The sequence below is a fragment of the Perognathus longimembris genome, chromosome 2 (genome assembly GCF_023159225.1).
Source record: "Perognathus longimembris pacificus isolate PPM17 chromosome 2, ASM2315922v1, whole genome shotgun sequence".
Taxonomy (NCBI): Eukaryota; Metazoa; Chordata; class Mammalia; order Rodentia; family Heteromyidae; genus Perognathus; species Perognathus longimembris.
This window is the reverse complement of record NC_063162.1, coordinates 108,813-128,405: the sequence shown is the minus strand read 5'-3', so window position 1 is coordinate 128,405 and position 19,593 is coordinate 108,813. Positions and strand designations below refer to the sequence as shown.

The following is a 19,593-nucleotide window of genomic DNA, read 5'->3' as shown; positions in this document are numbered from 1 at the left end:
CTGGAAGAAAGATAGCCTCTTTAACAAATGGTGCTGGCAAAAATGGTTCAACATATGCAACAAACTAAAACTACATCCTTATATATCACCCTGCACCAAAATCAATTCCAAATGGACCAAAGACCTCGAAATTAAAACAGATACCCTGGGGCTGGGGATATGGCTTAGTGGCAAGAGTGCTTGCCTTGTATACATGAGGCCCTGGGTTCAATTCCCCAGCACCACATATATAGAAAATGGCCAGAAGGGGTGCTGTGGCTCAAGTGGCAGAGTGCTAGCCTTGAGCAAAAAGAAGCCAGGCCCTGAGTCCAAGGCCCAGGACTGGCTGAAAATAAATAAATAAAATAAATAAATAAATAAATAAATAAAACAGATACCCTGAAAACAGTAAAGGAAGGAGTAGGGTATGAATATTTTAAATTTAATTTTATTGCTAAGGTGATTGCAGAGGGGTTACAGTTACATAGGTAAGGTAGTGAATAGATTTCTTGTCATACTTGTTACCCACTCCCTCATTTTTCTCCCACCTTCCCCTCCTCTTAACCCCCTCCTGAATTTTTACATATTACAAAATGACATTTAGGTAAAAGCAAAGCTCATCTGTGCTCAAGAAGGAAGCTCCAGCTGCAGACCCACTCTGGTCCTGCTCAGGATACCCATGGCCCCTGGAAACCAGTCTGCGGTGACCATGTTCATCCTGCAGAGGTTTGTGGATGACCCTTGGCTCCAGGACACCCTCTTCTGTCTCTTACTCATCTTGTTTGTCATGGCTCTTCTTGGCAACATCCTGATCATCACTGCCATCCACTGCAGCCCCAACCTCCACACTCCCATGTACTTCTTCTTGGTCAACCTGGCCCTTATGGATGTTATCTGCACGGTGACTGTCTTGCCCAAATTCCTACAGAGCCTAGTAGCTGAGAACACCATCTCCTTTGGAGGCTGCCTCATCCAGATGTTTGTCTTCTCTTGGGTCCTTGGATCTGAGTTGCTGCTTTTCTCTGCCATGGCCTATGACCGCTACCTGGCCATCTGCCGGCCATTGCACTATGGTACTCTGATGAGTGTCAGAGCTTGTGTGTCTCTGGCCACCTTTGTGTGGTCTACAGGGGCTCTCAACTCCTTGGTGCTCACTTGTCTGGTCCTGCGTCTATCCTTCTGTGGACCCAACCTCATTGCACACTTTCTCTGTGAGATTCCATCGGTGCTACTGCTGTCCTGCAGCCCTACCTTCATCAATGACATCATGACAGTTATTGCAGACATGTTCTTGACTGGCCTAAACTTCTTTCTGACCATGGCCTCCTATGGTTGCATCATTGCCAACATTCTGCGCATCCGCTCAGCTGAGGGCAAACGGCGTGCCTTCTCCACCTGCTCAGCTCACCTTGTGGTTGTCACACTGTACTATTCTACTGTGCTCTACACCTATGTCCGGCCAGCCATGGGTTCCACTGGGCTTATGGACCAGGTCATCGCCGTTCTGTACACCACTGTCACTCCCTCTCTCAACCCGCTCATCTACACCTTGAGAAACAAAGAATTCAAAGCGTCCTGCAGAAAGCTCCTGTCTTTTGCCAGATGACCCTAGGAGAGAAGAGGAACTTTGAAAATGGCGGGAGAGGGGCTGACACTTCTCACATCTTGAATCTGGAGTATGTAGGTTTTGTCCCCCGAGGTATCTGTCTGAGACTCTTTTTAGGAAATACTTCCTTTGTACAATATAATATCTGCTATTTTTACTCCTCTAAAGGTTTCACTAAGCCATTTGCATTGCTTTGTTTTTTCAAGTTTTTATTATCAAACTGATGTACAGAGAGGTTACAGTTTCATACTTTAGGCATTGGATATATTACTTGTACTGTTTGTTACCTCTTCCCTCATACTAAGCCATATGCATTGTTATACTCCTAGTATCTTAAACATTAAGATAGACCTTTGACTCGTTTAATTAAATGTTACTGCTACTTCGGTAGTTTCTTTCAATGTAAAAATCTTTAAGCCATTTTAACCTATCCACTATTGTGATACCACTTTAGGCTTTTTGGATATAGAAAATTATCAGTGTATGATCCTGTTGGTGCTGGATTATAGTAATGAATACTAATATGAATTCATGTGTATGTTCATATGTACAGATTGATATGAGCTGAAATACACTGATATGTATGAGTTTGAGTATGTATGCATGCATAGTTCTGTATTTCCTAGTTATGTGTGCTGAGAGAATTAGGAAGATTTAATATCCCAACAGTAGTGAGTATTATCAGTGCTCAGATCTTAGCATTTGCGTACCTATTTAATTATTTGTTTTTATGTTCATTTATTTTCAGATCACCACATTAGCTTGTCTCTCTGTTCATTTGCTTTTGATACAGGGTCATATTATGTAGCTTGTACTGGCCTAGAAATCACAATCTTCCTGCCTTTACTTCCCAAGCTTCATAATTTAAAGCATGTTCCACCATGCTTGGTTGCCTTTTAAATACAGTTAGTTAATGAATGATAGGATCAAGAAAAATGTTAGCCACCAAAGAAAATTCACATTCTCACAATGATAATGAGTTAGAAGTGTTGACTATGAACAAAACAACTGATTAGACAGATCTTCCTTGAATAATTACAAGCAGAAACCAATTACAATGAAGCCATTCAAACAAAGTTAAACCACCAAGATAACTGAGGCCAATGATTCTCAAACTGTCTGTAATAGTTTCCATTTATTTGATGGTTCTGTTGCTTTTTTATGAGCTCATACATTTAAAAGAAACACACCACTCATTTAAAGGTAGATAACTAAAAGTAGGATTATGTGCTGGAAAGGGTAGTGATGTAGAGTTGTACTGTGTCCCTACTCCCTGTAACCTCTGCCCTAACCTTTTCACAGACCTGCACCATTCCCACAATATCACACTTCATCCACCACCGCATGAAACATGTTCAAGACCCCATAAGGAATGGTGTACATGGGCAAAATTCTAATAAAATAAAGTAAAGGTATATAAAGGACAAAAATATAAAGTAAATAAAAATTACTATGAAATATTGTTCTATAGTATTGATGTTGGTATTACAAATTGAGGAAACCCAACTCCACAGATGAAACACGAATTCGACATAGTTTGATCATTGTTAAATTGGAGTGATACATTATTTTACTTTTCAAACTTTCTACATTTGAAGTATTTTCTAACTAAAGTAATCATTTCTATGCATTTTGAAAAGTATCTCATTTCTGCATTGTGGTTAAAGAAAAGAGATTAAGAAAACATTTACAGCCCAGTTAATAATGAAAGTATCTAACATGAAACTTAGGAAAGTATGAAAGTAGGAATTGGAGGTGAGATGAAATAATAAATACCTGTATCTAGAATATAAGGTTGGAAGAGTAATGAGGCTATTGTCAAACATGAATATACACAGAATAATGGACTCAAATAAAGGAAGATAGCCAAATGATAAAAAAAGACAGAAATTGTGAAATGCAAATAATGATAAACAGAAACAAAACCAAAACTTTCTCTTTGAAAAAGATCAATCAAATAGGTAAACTGCTTATGAAGCTAAGGACATGTTATTGTCCTAATCTAAGCAGTTTGTTGATCTGTGACACATACTGGATCAGATCATCTGATGATGGGTCAATGTGTGCCCCAGCATTCCAGTGCTAGGACTTTCTCCTTTTATGTAATTCAGGAGAGGGAATATTGTCAATCCCATATCAGGTATATTTCTTAGGTTCATGCCTGGTGTTTCTGATATGATTTGATATATTTTCCCATGTAATAGTTTATTGGCATAAATAAAGTACTATCCATTTGTGTCTCAGAATGCGCTAATGGATGGTAGTTGTTTACTTGCACAAACACATGTAAAATCATTCTTGTTTTGACTCTTACACTCAAGGTGGAATGGCTACATATCACAGAGTAACTCTGGGCAGGCCCAGTCTGTTATCATCAGGTGCCCAACCTTTTTGGAACTTACATCATGCCATCACATATGTCAAATTCTAGACATGAAACTGTGTTTGCTCTACTGAGTTTTGTTCTTGCTTTGGTCCAATTCTTCCTCAGAATTCTCTTAGTTCTCTTTTTTGGAGTGAGAGTGTTTGCTCTGTCCCTATCCTAGGAGTGTGTTAGAAGCATGTGACTTGCTGTAAAGTTAATTTTCTCATTTGGTTGTAGCAACAAAAAAAGTTAATGACAGGACTGGGAATATGGCCTAGTGGCAAGAGTGCTTGCCTCGTATACATGAAGCCCTGGGTTTGATTCCTCTGCACTACATATATAGAAAAGGCCAGAAGTGGCGCTGTGTCTCAAGTGGCAGAGTGCTAGCCTTGAGTAAAAAGAAGCCAGGGACAGAGCTCAGGCCCTGAATTCAAGCTCCAGGACTGGCCAAAAAAAAAAAAAAAAAGTTAGTGACAGAGTATACATGATAAAAACCAGAAAAGGTAAAATATAGGATAATACCAAAACAAACTTTGTTGACAAAATTGAAAATTCAAAGGAAATAAAAAAATTTCCAGAGCATAATAAGTTGATTTATCAATTCTACGTGTTTCTAATTTTTAAAATATCAGGTTATTTCATGCATGAGTTTTTTCAAACTTTCAGAAATTAGATCATCCTGATCTCACACAAACACTTCTAAAATATTAGAAATGAGTGAGTAGCCATGAGATCAGTCAATGACACCTAAATGATCTTGCTATAAAAGCAAAAAATGACCCTAGGTGAGAAGGGTGGGCCTGTTTTGTCTTGAATACAGGTACAAAAGTCTAAAATAATTAATAAGCTAAGCACACAGCTGCTGGGCTGGTCCTGTCATGGGGTACAAGTTGACTAATATGCAAAAAAGGCAGTGCCATATCTAAATTGAGATTATTCTAGTATTTCTAAACTGGTTTAACATTGGGGATGTATAAATGTCATGCACTATACTCACAAATTAAAGGGAAAATACAAATTCTTTATAACTTTGAAAAGCTTTAACCATTAATACAACTCAACACCAACTGCAAATTTAGTATACAAGAAATAAAAGGGTACTTATATAACCTATGAAAGAATATATCATCTCGAGTTAGTTGCAGAAATTTATATTTTTTGTTGTAAAAATACTGTAACAAATTCCATTCTTAAAAGTAGAAGTGCTAAAAACATTACATTAAAATAGAAACCAAACCAACAATGTACTGAGTGCTATTTATAGAGTAAAACAAGAAAAAGACATTACTAAGATAAGATGTGGAAAACATAAGATAAAACTTTCATTAGTCACAGTCTTATTAGTGACTCAAAATTGTCTACTGACAACCTCAAAAAGAAAATACACAGAAATTATTAGAAATAGTTTAGCAAGAGGGCCCCCTCTGGGTCAATAAACCCAAACCATTCATATTGCTATATACAAGTAATAAATAGTTGTGAAAATGTAATTCATAAAGAAGTCTGCTTAAGAAAACTCAGTTCTCCAAGAGTAAATCCAGACATTGAAAATTAAAAAAATTATTGAAAATAGTCAAATGACTTAAATAAATGGTAGTGTATATATACCATGGATAGAAGGAGGAATATTTAAAAGTATTTACTTCACAGACTCTATGTAACTCCAACAAAAATTCTAAAAGTGATTTTGAGGAAATTTGTCTTGAAATTTATATGGATTATATATAGATTACAGATTCTTGAAATTTATATTTATACATTTATATAAATTGATAGCAACAAAGGGCCAAGACACTCTTGAACATATATATGGTGGTAAGGCTTGCCATGTTAAGTTTCAAGTCTTACTCTGAATCTTCATTAATAAAACAACAGCATATCAAGAGAAACTTGATCTAATCTATGCATAAAGAGAAAATGAGGACCCTGGATGAGGTCTTGGAACATTCATATCTACATAAGTGTATCTTTAACCCTCATCATACAGGAAAAACAATTCTACATGGATTCTGGAACTCAATGTATCAAGAAGATAGGCAACTGATCTTTTTAGGATACAGAGGAATCTTCAAATTCTCCTCAAAAGTGCAAATCCCATAGTTAAGGATGGATATTTGAGAATATTGGAAGGAAGGAAGGAAGGAAGGAAGGAAGGAAGGAAGGAAGGAAGGAAGGAAGGAAGGAAGGAAGGAAGGAAATAAGGAAGGAAGTTAGGGAAGGAGGGAGGGAAGGGAATAGAAAGATAACCCCAAAATGGGAAAACACATAAAATGGAGCAAAGGTTATTAGCCAGAATGTATAAAACATCCCTAAAATAGACCAGATATTCTCTTCTGTGTTCATAATCAGAGAAATGAAAGATGGGACATACTCAAATACCATTTCATACTTGCTGGATGAAATGTGTGAGTACCAAATGTCAGTGAGGTGGTGTCTTAATAAGATTTGCTTATACATGTGCAGATGGCTTGGAATACTTGGAAAATGGAACAGTTTAAGTATCAGGCTTCTAGTTGCTCTGTAGACCAGGGATAGCTTTGCATAGTGCCCTGGGAAGCATGTGCAACAACATTTCCAGAACACTCTTCAATGACAAAAATTCAGGACTAGTTTGACAAGGCAACGAATAAACATAACTGCAAAACACTGATGTCCATAAGCAGAGCTACTATTATCCTAGATACATCTTGCAGAGGTAATAATGGGAAGATTTGGGTCTTTTGGAATGCAAAGGTCACGAGATTAATACTGTAAAGAAAGCAGAGTATAGGGGCTGGGGATATAGCCTAGTGGCAAGAGTGCCTGCCTCGGATACACGAGGCCCTAGGTTCGATTCCCCAGCACCACATATACAGAAAACGGCCAGAAGCGGCGCTGTGGCTCAAGTGGCAGAGTGCTAGCCTTGAGCGGGAAGAAGCCAGGGACAGTGCTCAGGCCCTCTGAGTCCAAGGCCCAGGACTGGCCAAAAAAAAAAAAAAAAAAAAAGAAAGCAGAGTATGTGGAAGATTCGGAGTATGTTTCAGAATGACCATCAGCTCTGGATGTGATGTTGCTGGATCCTGAGCAGTAGAGCTGTTGGAATGTCAATGTTGGGTCAGTAATAGGTGCTTGGTGTGCATTATGTTAACATTCTTTATGATTTACGTGGGAAGTTCCGTATCAATATTAATATCATTATTAATTATATCAATATTAGTGTCAATATTAATGACATAAGGCAGCACTTGTCCCAAGTTTTTGTCTCATGCCGCCTGCTCTTGATGTCAAGCATCCCTGAAGTGATACTTTGTATTTCCCTTGAGTTTCTCAGTGAGCTGAAGCCTATTGAGCACCTAGGAGGCTGTTTTATTTACTTTGTAGGCCACTTCTTGGCACTGTTTGTAGGAAAACAATGTTGTTTGCTCCCAGAATGTTACACAGTAGCTCAGACTTGGAGGAAGAACCAACTGACAGATAAGAGAATACATAACAGAATTCTCAATTCTTTGATGTGGAAAACTTTGTCCCTAGGCTAAGCTGGCTTGCCCTTTGGACACAGATGTATTTGATGTTTTTGTTGTACTTGGAAAGATTTTGGCTCTGTGAAGGTCATTGTTTATAATGAGGAATTGTACTGAACATTAGATACTGGTTCAACAAATTTTTGTTCTGGAACTTTTTTTTAATTAGAAAAAAGAGCTTTTCAAGGCTAAACTTTTACCATTCAAAGCAAGAAAATATTCCTAGAGGTGAGTCCTCAAATCAACTATTCTGAACTGTTTTCAACACTACCCCTACTCTACTCTGTTTTTACTCTGTAACCTTCTAGATACACAGAAGTTTAATATTCTTGTATCTTCCATCATAGCTAAGGAGTTATGGCTGTTGAGTGTCCTCCTAGAGAACTGGCACATTTCATACTTCCTTCTTGCAAATATGAAGGAAGGGAGACATTTGATCTGCTTCTAAGAGAACTTGACTGTGGAAGAGGTAGGGGGCTGGGACGGTGTGCAGGAAAATGGATATTTCACTCATGATCCTTTGTGTAGCTTGTCCTCTTCCCATGAAATCTGGTTTTAAGTATAGATGAGTCTACATACCTGGGAGCAGGTATCCAAGTCAAAGAAGATATGATGTAAAAGACAAGATGAAATACCAGTAAAGTATAACTAATCACTTGACTATAAGTATTAATGTTGTAAAATATAATAAACAAAGTCGAACAAATATATTTGAACCAATTTAAAACTTTTATTCTGAAACTGAAAATCTCTTCTTATTCAAATCAGAAACTATTCATTCCAGTTAATTAAGAACATAAATATTAGAACTTATATAGTGTCCAGTTGTACAGTAGTTACAGTAGTTACTAGTAGATTAATAGAAAGTCATTGTGATTCCAAACCATCAAGAAAGAGAAGGAACAAATAAAATAGAATCAAGCCAGAAAAAGACAGAGAAGGAAACATGCCTAGGGGCTCACATGTCTGTGTGCGCATGTGCACACACACACACACACACACACACACACACACACACAGAGTGCCAGTTTTAGTAGGGATCGTGATAAACATGATTAGTTCTCCTGTTTAAAGGAAAAGCTTTCCAGTTATATCAAAGCTGTAGGCGCTTAGCAAGAAAACAATGTAGAGATTGTTTTTAGTACTAGAATTAACCAAGATAGACCAGAAAAGTACTAGAAACAGAAAATGCTGCTGCTGTAATAACCAGTGGTGACTACTTGTAGCTGTAGTGACCAGCAATGATGACTTGTCTCTGTAGTGATAGCAGTGATGACCTGTCTGTAGTGACCAGTAGTGACCACTTGTGGCTGTAATGACCAGCAGTGATGATATGACCAATGTTACTTTTCAAACTTCTGTAAAAAAAAAAAAAAAAACAACTCAGATTTTTAGAAGTTTCTTTGGAAGTGCTCTCATTTTCCTGATGAAAAAGACAGGCAAGAAGACTCCTTCCAGAAAGGCAGAGGAAGAAGCTCTGAAGTCTCTTCATCTAAACAGGAAATGGGAACACTAGCAACATGTTTACATTGAAAACAAATCTTAGAATAGAGCCTCAGTAATATCCAACCAATAAGTCATCAGTAATATCCAACCCAAGGAGGAGAGAAAAGAAGAAAATAGAAAAGCTATTTAAAGACTAGTGCTTAAGTATAATAGATGAATAACGGATCAAGAAAATGGGATATACATATGTAAATGTGTGTAAGTCAGGCTCAGAGAAACAAAGGCATATGTTTTCTATTATATGTGGGAGTTCTAAATTACAAACAGATATGGAAACATATATAGGGGCATATGCATATATATATATATATATATAAACATATTGTCTAAAGTATGGTATTTTCAGGGGAAATTTGCAATGGTATAACTCCTTTGAACTAGTAACTTATGGCTTAACAGCCAGGATAAAACATAACACCCTACTCCCCAAACAGCTAAAGTTGTAAGGACTTGGAGCATGGCTCAGAGGTAAAGTGCCTGCTCTGCAAGCACAAGGTCCTAAGTTCTAACATTTATAAATAATGCATTGTGGCTGGGAATATGGCCTAGTGGCAAGAGTGCTTGCCTCATATACATGAAGCCCTGGGTTTGATTCCCCAGCACCACATATATAGAAAATGGCCAGAGGTGGCACTGTGGCTCAAGTGGCAGAGTGCTAGCCTTGAGCAAAAAGAAGCCAGGGACAGTGCTCAGGCCCTGAGTCCAAGGCCCAGGACTGGCAAACAAACAAACAAAAAACCCTAAATAATGCATTGTGATGCTTATTTTCTAATGTATCCAAAGACGTATAAAAGCACATAGTTACAATACATAAACTAAGATCTTTACAGATTATCAGGCCAAAGATAAAATAAAATCAGTCTCTTCATTTTTACCATACACAAAAGTCTCCATTTGAAGAAGCAAAGAAATGGGGAGCTTCACTACCATATTTCACAGTCTTCCAAATTTAACTCACTGACAGATAATAAGTACAATAAAGATCTTCTAGAGAGAGAGAGAGAGAGAGAGAGAGAGAGAGAGAGAGAGAGAGAGAGAGCACTCACATGTGTTAGTTCTGAGCTCTTGAACTCAGGGCCTTGTTCTCTTCTTTGACTTTTTTCACTCAAGGCTGCTCTACCACTTGTGCAACATTTCCACTTCTTTCATTGTTTCTGGTCCACTGGAGATATGAGTTTCACAGATTTATTTACCTGGGCAGGTTTCTGAGATCTCAGCCTCCTGAGATAGCTAGGATTCCATTCCTGAGGCACCAGCACCCAGCTTATTTTTACATTTTGAAAAAATGATAACAGAATAATTTCCACTTAATTTTCTACAACAAAATTATGACCTATACAATTTATATCCCTATACAGGGTCCTAGGTTTGATCCTCAGCCCTGTATACACTCCCTGTCTACATACAAACACACATATATTGCTAGAGATATATATGTATATATGTACATATTCAGCAAAAGGCACATAATATGTATATTTGTGTACCTTTTTAAAATGGAGACTAACTCTAAAAAATTAATCAACTCTGCTTTTATTTTTATTGATTTTTCTAGTTGATTTGGCAAAGTATAATAGGGTTCAGAAGTTAATTTTACCTCTTAGTAATTTCCAAGTGGTGATTCAAGTGTACTGGGGCTGCTTAGACAATCCTCCTGATTAGAAGTTAAAAGATGTTTGTACCACTTAAGCTCTCACTTGCCTGGACTGACTAGCACACGGTGGCTGGTGTTGCCTTACATGAATCCTACCCCAAATAAACTCATGAAAACATAATCTGGATGCCCTCACTGTATCAAGGGAGAGGGCAGTCTCCTACCCCCCAGGTCTGGCCTATGGATTGGTGAATGGTCCATGTGTTTACTGGCAATGAGGCAGGGATCACCAAACAGAGTATTGACAAACCCAGCCTGATCCTTACCAGATCACTAGATGGAACTTCTAAAAGGTAACTTTTAGGGATTGTACTTTGAAGTGTTGCCCAAGGGCAGCTAATAATGAGCCAATATCTGGGGCCAAGGCTATTGGTTGGTGGATCACCCTCCTTCTCAATAATGCATTATAAAAGCTTTGCTTTTCCCCCAGATCATCCATACAAGTCAGTCTGGGACTCTAGATGCATCATGGCTGCTCTTGGCATCACGATTGCTCTGCTGGTGTGGATTGTCTCCCTCCTGCTCATATCTATCATGAAGCAGATACATAGCAGCTGGAACCTTCCCCCAGGACCTTTCCCACTTCCCATTGTTGGGAATTTCTTCAGTTTGGATTTGAAGGATGTTCCTAAATCATTCACCAGGGTAAGAGAAATATTGTTATTTTAGGGACAATGCATTGGGGATTATATCTCATGTGAGAGTTTTAAATTGGTATGCAATACCAACCTGTTATGAATTAACTGAATTAATAGTAGTGTCCAAGAGTAATAACAAGTGGGCATGGAGCACTCAGAATGGCCTTGCCACACAAGGACCACGTAGTTGGAATGACTGTGGGATGCTGATGTAGCTGGCATTCCTATGGGCCACTTGTGATGTAATGTCAGATGCATGTTGGCTGGTGTCAAACCATAAGATGTCAAAGAAAAGACAACAGATAAGTTCTGGGCCAGTCATGTTTCACCAGAACATCAGCATCTGTGGCCTGGGACTGTTGTGTGAGTTGACTGAAGCCAAAATGCCATCAAGCAGATCTGGCATTTGACGTTTGCTTTATGGGTGTTATTAAGCATGGCAGAGTGGGTACAGGATGTGGGACCATGCACTCTAGGTCATCTGGCATTATCCTGGGGTCTATTGGCTTGATTTCAGAAGCAAACAACAGAATGATGAACACAAGTTTTGGGAAAATGGCCACAGGGAAGAGACATGTGGAGCCTATGTCTCCAGATTTGATGTCTAGGTAAAAAGAGGGTGTCCCTGCAAGTAATGCAGCCTCTTGTGGGGAATGTCCTCACATTGGGCTAGACAAAGACAGCCTTTCCCCAGATCCCACCCCAGCCAATAGTCATAATAATGCCTTGCAGTCTAGAGAAAGCTGCCTTTGTACTTCCTGATCACGCTGTGTGCTGGTCCCCACAGCTGGCAGAGCGCTTTGGGCCAGTCTTCACTCTGCACCTGGGCTTTCGACGTGTTGTGGTCCTGCATGGCTACAAAGCCGTGAAAGAGGTGCTGCTGAACCACAAGAATGACTTCTCTGGCCGAGGGGACATCCCTGCATTCCAAGAGTATAAGAACAAGGGTGAGTCCACTTCTTAGGCAGCAAGTATGGTCAAGCCCATAGGGAGAGTGACCTGCCCCTCCCAAGTCCTACACAAACAATAATAGTGATAGCAGTGACAGTATGAAGTTAAAAAGAGAAAAAGACAGTTGGAGGCCTGGCTCGGTGGGTAGAGCACTAGCCAATGAGAGAAATTGTAGGGAACTCTGAAGCTGAGCTGTGAAACCTGGAAACGGTTTGAGAGGTCAGAAGGTTGGCTCGACAGCACTTGGAATGCTGAGAGCTGGCCATGGAAGGGTTAAAACAGGCAGATTTGTTAGAGGTTTAGAGATTAGATTGTTGCCTCCCTACTCTCACCCCTTTCCTTGGGCGGGCAGCTGTGCCAGGAACCTTGAGAGCTTAACCTGGGCTAAATATATGGACACCATGCCTGGATTTTCCCTGGGCTGCAGTCTCCTGTCTCAAAATAATAAAGGAACGAGTGTCTCTTACAAACTATTTTAGGTCCGATTGTAATATTAATATAGATGCTTTGGTTTTTTGCATGTATCCATGGTAACCTTGCCTGTGCGTACTCAAATACATATGCTTGCACAGACTCAGGGATCAAGTGCCAGAGATCCTTGGGACCCCTGGTCCCTGCTCTCTATCTCTGCCTTTTCTAATTTTCTTCCCCCCAGTATCCTGTTGTGCTGCCTTGGATTGAGGTTAGCAATATGAAATTGTTAGGTATCAACTTTTAGGGCTGGTCTTGGACCTTTAAACAGAAAAAAGAAAAGAAAGACAAAAATACCCTTAGACCATATGGTGATGGCTTGTGCTTGTATGAAAGCTGCTGTGAAGTTTGCATTGAGTAGGCACTGTGATTTGTTCATCCCAGAATTCTAGAACCCAGCAAGTACTTTATATACATAGGTACCCAAACATTTGTTAGAGAAAAGGTTGTGGGTAAATTAAGAGAAGGAAGGAGGTAGGTAGAGAGGAGTATAGTAAGCATAAGGCTGCAAGATACTCTGCTTGGCAGGAACTGATTGTGGCTGTGGCACTCCACAGTGTGGATCTGTTGATTCCAAATGTTTTCATGCTCCAGACAGTCCACCAGGCTACATTCTGAAGGAGAGAAAGGCAGAGTATGATTTGAGCACTAGAAGGCTTGGGGTGGGTGGAGTACTCAGTATTCCCAGCTTAAGGTCTCCGCAAACAAGAGTCCTGAGGCCTTCAGATTTTATGAAGCCACAGTGCTGTGAGTGGAGATATTTCTAGCTTGATGGTTAAAATCTATGGGAACAGAAAGGTGATTCAAGAATTTTGTCAGTAGACATAGTTAGTTCTATATGTGGTTTTAGTTGGCATGGAGAAGATTAGTGGCAAGTGTAAAACCAAAGAAAATAAACTTCTGCTATGATGAAAACATCCAAGAAGGTTTGTATGTGTCAGAGAAACTTGGCATCCCCTTCTCTTCTTGTGGACTTGTTCTACATTTACACATCCCAATTGGTACCCTAAGGCTGTGATGAGGTCACTCCCCAAACCCTGTTTCTTTGAGAATTGGGCAATTGGAGTAATTTCTTCTATTTCAGGAGTTATTTTCAACAATTCACACACCTGGAGAGATGTCCGACGGTTTTCCTTGAGCATCCTCCGAGACTATGGGATGGGGAAACAGGGCAATGAGGAACGCATCCAGAGAGAAGCTCACTTCCTAGTGGAGGAGCTCAGGAAGACCCAGGGTGAGTATTGTCAGACAAACAGCCAGGGAGGGAGGTCTTGGACAGGCCCCTAGAAGGCATTGAACAACCTGGAAGTGGTTGGAAACTAGAGAGAGTGCTGTTGATTCTCAGGCACTGTTTCTTTTTTTTTTTTTTTTTTTTTTTTTTTTTTTTTCTCAAATTTTTATTTTCAAACTGACGTACAGAGAGGTTACAGTATCATACGTTGGGCGTTGGATACATTTCTTGTACTGTTTGTTCAGGCACTGTTTCTTAATTCGCTACCCGTTCTAATTTCTAATGGATCAGGAATGGTCACCACGTGTTATTGCTGTACTCTAGAGATCACTGAAAAGTAAAAGTAATTTAGAAGGTCCTGTTCTCACAGAGACTGGTGAGGACTCAAGGGAGCCTGAGTTGCTGGCTACAGCAGGCCATAGTTAGTGTGTTCATATTCCTTACTCCAACAGGGACTCTAACATCCCATTTATTTTCCAGGCCAGCCCTTTGACCCTACTTTTGTCATTGGTTGTGCACCTTGCAATGTCATAGCAGACATTCTCTTCAACAGACGTTTTGATTATAATGACAAGAAGGTTCATAGGCTCATGAGTTTGTTCAATGAGGACTTCTACTTACTAAGCACTCCTTGGATCCAGGTATTTCTTTGCCTCCTTTTTTTTTTTATTAATCTTGGTTATACAGTTTACATTAGAAATTGAGGGACAATTTAGGTCACATGGGAAAGAGAGGCATAGAAAAGCCCAAGAACAGGAATGCATTAGAAAGTGTCTGACTAGATAGCTCCAGTAACCCTTCAAGAGATGTCTAAGGGGCCTTGAGCATCTCTTTCTTATCCAAAAGTAAGCCTATTTTCACTACAGAAGAGGAGAATGATTATCCCTCTTCCCAAAGACAGTGCTGCACAAAATATCCTAAACTGTATAGGGATCTCTGCCATAAATTTATGTTTGGAGGTTACTAGACCGGCACATAAAATCATGTAGCATCCAGAAAAATGATACAGTAACATAATCTTGTTCTTTTTAGCTTTATAATAATTTATCGAGCTCCCTACGCTTTCTGCCTGGAAGCCATAGAAAAGTGCTTAAGAATGTGTCTGAAATAAAACAGTACACACTTGAGAAAGCCAAGGAACATCTTCAGTCTGTGGATTACAACTGTCCCCGGGATGTGACTGACTGCCTGCTGGTGGAAATGGAGAAGGTATCTGCTACAGGATATACAGGTGGATGTGGTGGGGAACAGCCATTTTTCAGGTTGATGCGAAGACCCACTTGCAGGTGTCTAGACTGTCCACCTTCATTAGTTTTTGATGATCTTGGGTTTATAGACACATTTTGGCTCAGCATGACCACTGAACTCTTCTCCCTACTCATGGGAGGAATGAAGGAGGATGAATGGGCTGGTGGATCTCTCAGTTCCCTCCAGGCTGGATAGGGCTGTAGCCCTTTGAGAATCCCTCAGCATCCCCATTGGCACTTATTTCCAAACAGTGCCAAACTTCTTGAGGTTTGGGCTCTCTCTAGTGTCATGTTTTTGTAACTCCTATGACCACTCTGGCTCAGATTGATGAAGCCTCTAATACCCTTCTTACGGCATATAAATTATTGCTAATTCCCCATGGATGGTTTGTGGGGCTGAGAATTCCTTTCCTTAGTTCAATCCTCCCTGTCAGAGGCTGGAAGAAGACTTGTTAGCTCATGCAGCTGGAGGGTCATTAGCAGAGGCCAGGTTGCCTCAGTTTCCCCAGGACATCCCTGGCTCTGTTGATGGAGACAGCTCTGTGGACTTGGTGAGGAGCCTTGTCCTCCCATTAGCTTGTTTTCTGGAAGCCTTTGTTTGCCTAGCTTAGAGGTAGAGATTATCAAATCCTGGTTTAGCCAGAAGATCCTGTCATACCTCTGATTCTACTCTGCTAAAGAGCAAAATACATCACTTTTCAGCACCTAGAGACTTAACTTCACCCAGTACCTGTTTGTCTCCTACTTCACAGGAAAAACATAGTGAAGAACCTGTGTACACAATGGAAAATATTGCTGTGACCTTGGCAGACCTGTTCTTTGCAGGGACAGAAACTACCAGTACTACTTTGAGATACGGGCTCCTGATTCTAATGAAATACCCAGAGATTGAAGGTATGCACATAACAAACCACAAGCCTGTTTGTCAAGGTTGAGTCTCTGCGTAGCTAGCCTTATGCATTTAGGCCTCAGCTGTCAGCCTACAGCTGCTTGTTAACTTTCTCAGGATCATGGAATGAATTCCTTTAAGGGGAGATGTCCCTGTAGTGTCCTTGAGCACTGATTATCCCATTTTCCACCAGAGCCTCTGGTGACAAAAAAGAGAAGCTCAACACTGAAATGGAGAGAGATTGAGAAATTTTCCAATGGTTCTGTTACCTTTAGGAAAGATGGACTTTCAGACTTCAAGTAGTCTTGTGGACAGGTATAATGTGACACACCTGTAATTCAAGCTACTCTGTAGATGAGGGCCAGCCCAAGAAAAAGGTATTGGTGAGAATCAGTCTCAAAACAAACAAACAAAATCTAGGCACTGGTAGTTCATGCCTATAATATTAGCTACTTGGGAGAATAAGACCTGAAAATTGCCATTCTAAGCCAGACATGGCAGGAAAGTCCACAAGACTATCTCCATTTAACCAGCAAAAAGATGAAAGTAGAGAAGTATCTCAAGTGGTAGAGGGCTAGCCTTGAGCATTAAATCTCAGGGGCAGTGTCCAGGCCCAGAGTTTAAGCCCCCAAAATAGCATACACACACACACACACACACACACACACACACACACACACACACACATCTGGAGCATAGTATGAGTGGTAAAATGTTTGTGTAGCATGCTCCAAGGCTCAACCCCCACAGCATGTCTATGTCCATTATGTTACCCCTTCATATAATCTTGAAGCATCAAGTAAAGCAGCTAGAGATGATATAACACAAGTATTTCCCTTCAAGGAAAAACTTCCAATACCTTTTTATTGTTCTTTATTCCTGACACTAACTGGATAAATCATCATGAGGTGAGATAATAGATATCAAACTTTTTGTTGACCTGAATACTCTCACATCCAGGAATGTGAGACCTAAGGTCTTGTTGACATTTGTGGGGAAATTATCCAGATTTTGAATTACCTGGATTACCAAATTCAAGATGCACCATAAACGTGACACATCATAAGCTTGGTAGATGGATGAGAGGGTGGTTGGATTAAGGTGTGGATGGATGAGTGGTGCATAGATAGAAGGATAGGTATGTAACAGATGAGTGGATAGATGAGTGAGTGGATGGCCAGTAAATGAATGTGTAGAAGAATGGAAATATGAGTAGATAGATGGAAAAGTGATTAGATACATGGAAGGATGGTGGGTGGGAAATCAATTACTAACTCATCAATTCTCACATCCTTATTAACATTAATTGCACCAAAGGGTTTCTTTCAGACATGCCCATATAGGCATACAATTTGCTTTGATCAGGATCAGCTCTTTAAATTGATCTCATTCATGTCTTGGCAGAGAAACTTCATGAAGAAATTGACAGGGTTATTGGGCCCAGTCGCATCCCTGCTGTCAAAGACAGGCTGGAGATGCCCTACATGGATGCTGTGGTGCATGAGATTCAGAGATTCATCAATCTCGTGCCTTCCAACCTTCCCCATGAAGCAACTCGGGACACCATGTTCCGAGGATACCGGATTCCCAAGGTCAGAAATGAGATGAAATGTCTCCTGTGAGCAGAGTCCTGATGACTGGCTCAGCCCTTTGCTTGACAGGGGCCAGACAGGAATTCAAGGACTTCTTTCTCTCTAGCAGGGTAACTGGATGGTGGGTCCAGGTCAGCAATCCCATCCTGCAGAGTGCCACTGCCCTGGAAGTTCTTGCATGACTTGGTGGCTAGAAAAACAGGCATACTAGGAGAGTACATCCTTAAATGAGACTTAGAATTTGTAGCACATTCTAACACCAGGAGCCCAAATCAGCAACAACCGAGATACTATTTTTAACCTGTGAAAAGTTTAGGGCCTCTCCCCCTCTCTCTCTCTCTCTCTCTCTCTCTCTCTCTCTCTCTCTCTCTCTCTCTCTCTCTCTCTCTCTCTCTCTCTCTCTTTCTCTCTCTCCAGTACTGGGGCTTGAACTCAGGACCTGAGTACTACTGTCCTTTAGCTTCTTTTGCTCAAGGCTAGCATTCTACCACTAATCACCTGCCTAGCTTTGCCTTTCTCTCATTTAGACTTGAGCCTTAGTTGTTTTCCATCCAGTCCTTAAACAACTTTCCTAACTGTATATTTAATATTCTGCATAACAAAAATCAATCTTTTTTTCATTGTGGCTTCCAAGTGAAAGACCATATTTTGTGAAGTTGACTGACTGAAGTGTCTGCTTTTTTCTAGGGCACAGTTGTAATTCCAACTCTGGACTCCCTTTTATATGACAACCAAGAATTTCCAGAACCTGATAAATTTAATCCAGAGCACTTTTTGAATGAAAATGGGAAGTTCAAGTACAGTGACTATTTTAAGCCATTTTCTGCAGGTAAGCAGGGTCCCAGAGTAGTATCTTCTTTATTTCTACTCTTTGCCTGTTTTGGCATCATCCCAGACATGAATCACACCCAGACCTGTCTTGTCCAAGTTTGTGTTTAGAACATGATCTGGGTGTGTTCCTCATTGTCCAGAGACGTTAGATTATATCATGTATCAATGTGATGTTTTGGATGGAATGTTTTCTATATTCTTGGTTAAACTGTTTCTACTTTACCTGGACTTAGTAAGAATATCACAAAACCACATTTCTTAATTCCTCATCATTTATATAAGGATTATTTTAAAAAAACAAATGAAAAAACAACACTGTAGCCTTTGATTGCTTAGTGTTTCTCTTCTTAGGAAGCAGCAAGACCTTCTCTGATATGACCCTGTGGCTTTTGTTCCCTTCTTGGGGCTTCACTAGGGCTGTAATGAAGGAAGCTCCTACAATCAACTTGATAGATAAGCACCTAATGTTTGAATGGGCTTCTAATCTCATCTCTCTTGCTTTCCTGAGGGGCAATGGGCATTTGGTGCTTCCTTCTTCACTGGTTGGAGGTTGGAAGCCGGTTCCCTAACCTAACAATAGTTTGTTTGTTTTTTAAAAATTTGATTTAACAATTATTTATTTTTTTGTCTATCAATAATTTATTTACTTATTTATTATAACACTAGTTTTTGCAGGTGAGTTCTGCATGATTGTTACAGCATATAAACTGTCCTTTGAATAAATCAATATTACTAATATTGTTGGGTTTTGTAAATATGTTTTCTGCTTCTTATTGGTCTGGGAGGGTGCCTTCTGTTTTAGGTTGTAGTTGGCCCACAGACCCCTCCTGCTCTCTCCTTGAAGCCCTACTATTAATAGTTTTAATAACCTCTTGAGGCTTCCTCCTTGTCTAATCAGTATTGTTACTTCTAGGGAAGCGGGTGTGTGTCGGAGAAGGCCTGGCTCGCATGGAATTGTTTCTGCTCTTGTCTGCTATCCTGCAGCATTTTAATCTGAAGTCTCTGGTTGACCCAAAGGATATTGACCTTAGCCCTATTGCAGTTGGCTTTGGCAGCATCCCACCACACTACAAACTGTGTGTCATTCCTCGATCATGAATATGAACAAATGTGCCCCGAGAGCACCTGTCTGG

General features: G+C 40.1%; 2 protein-coding genes across 2 annotated transcripts; both read left to right on the top strand.

Moving 5' to 3' along the window:
• The first annotated feature begins 658 nt into the window (after nt 1-658).
• Nucleotides 659-1,585, top strand: LOC125345914 (olfactory receptor 13G1-like). Its single transcript, XM_048337976.1, has one exon. It carries the CDS (start codon nt 659-661, stop codon nt 1,583-1,585), a length of 927 nt encoding a protein of 308 aa, XP_048193933.1.
• Nucleotides 1,586-11,078: 9,493 nt separating this feature from the next.
• Nucleotides 11,079-19,593, top strand: LOC125345916 (cytochrome P450 2E1). The gene is made up of 9 exons (XM_048337978.1): nt 11,079-11,255; nt 12,036-12,195; nt 13,755-13,904; nt 14,382-14,542; nt 14,934-15,110; nt 15,901-16,042; nt 17,442-17,629; nt 18,317-18,458; nt 19,374-19,593. Exons 1-9 carry the CDS (start codon nt 11,079-11,081, stop codon nt 19,556-19,558), a joined length of 1,482 nt encoding a protein of 493 aa, XP_048193935.1. The 3' UTR covers nt 19,559-19,593.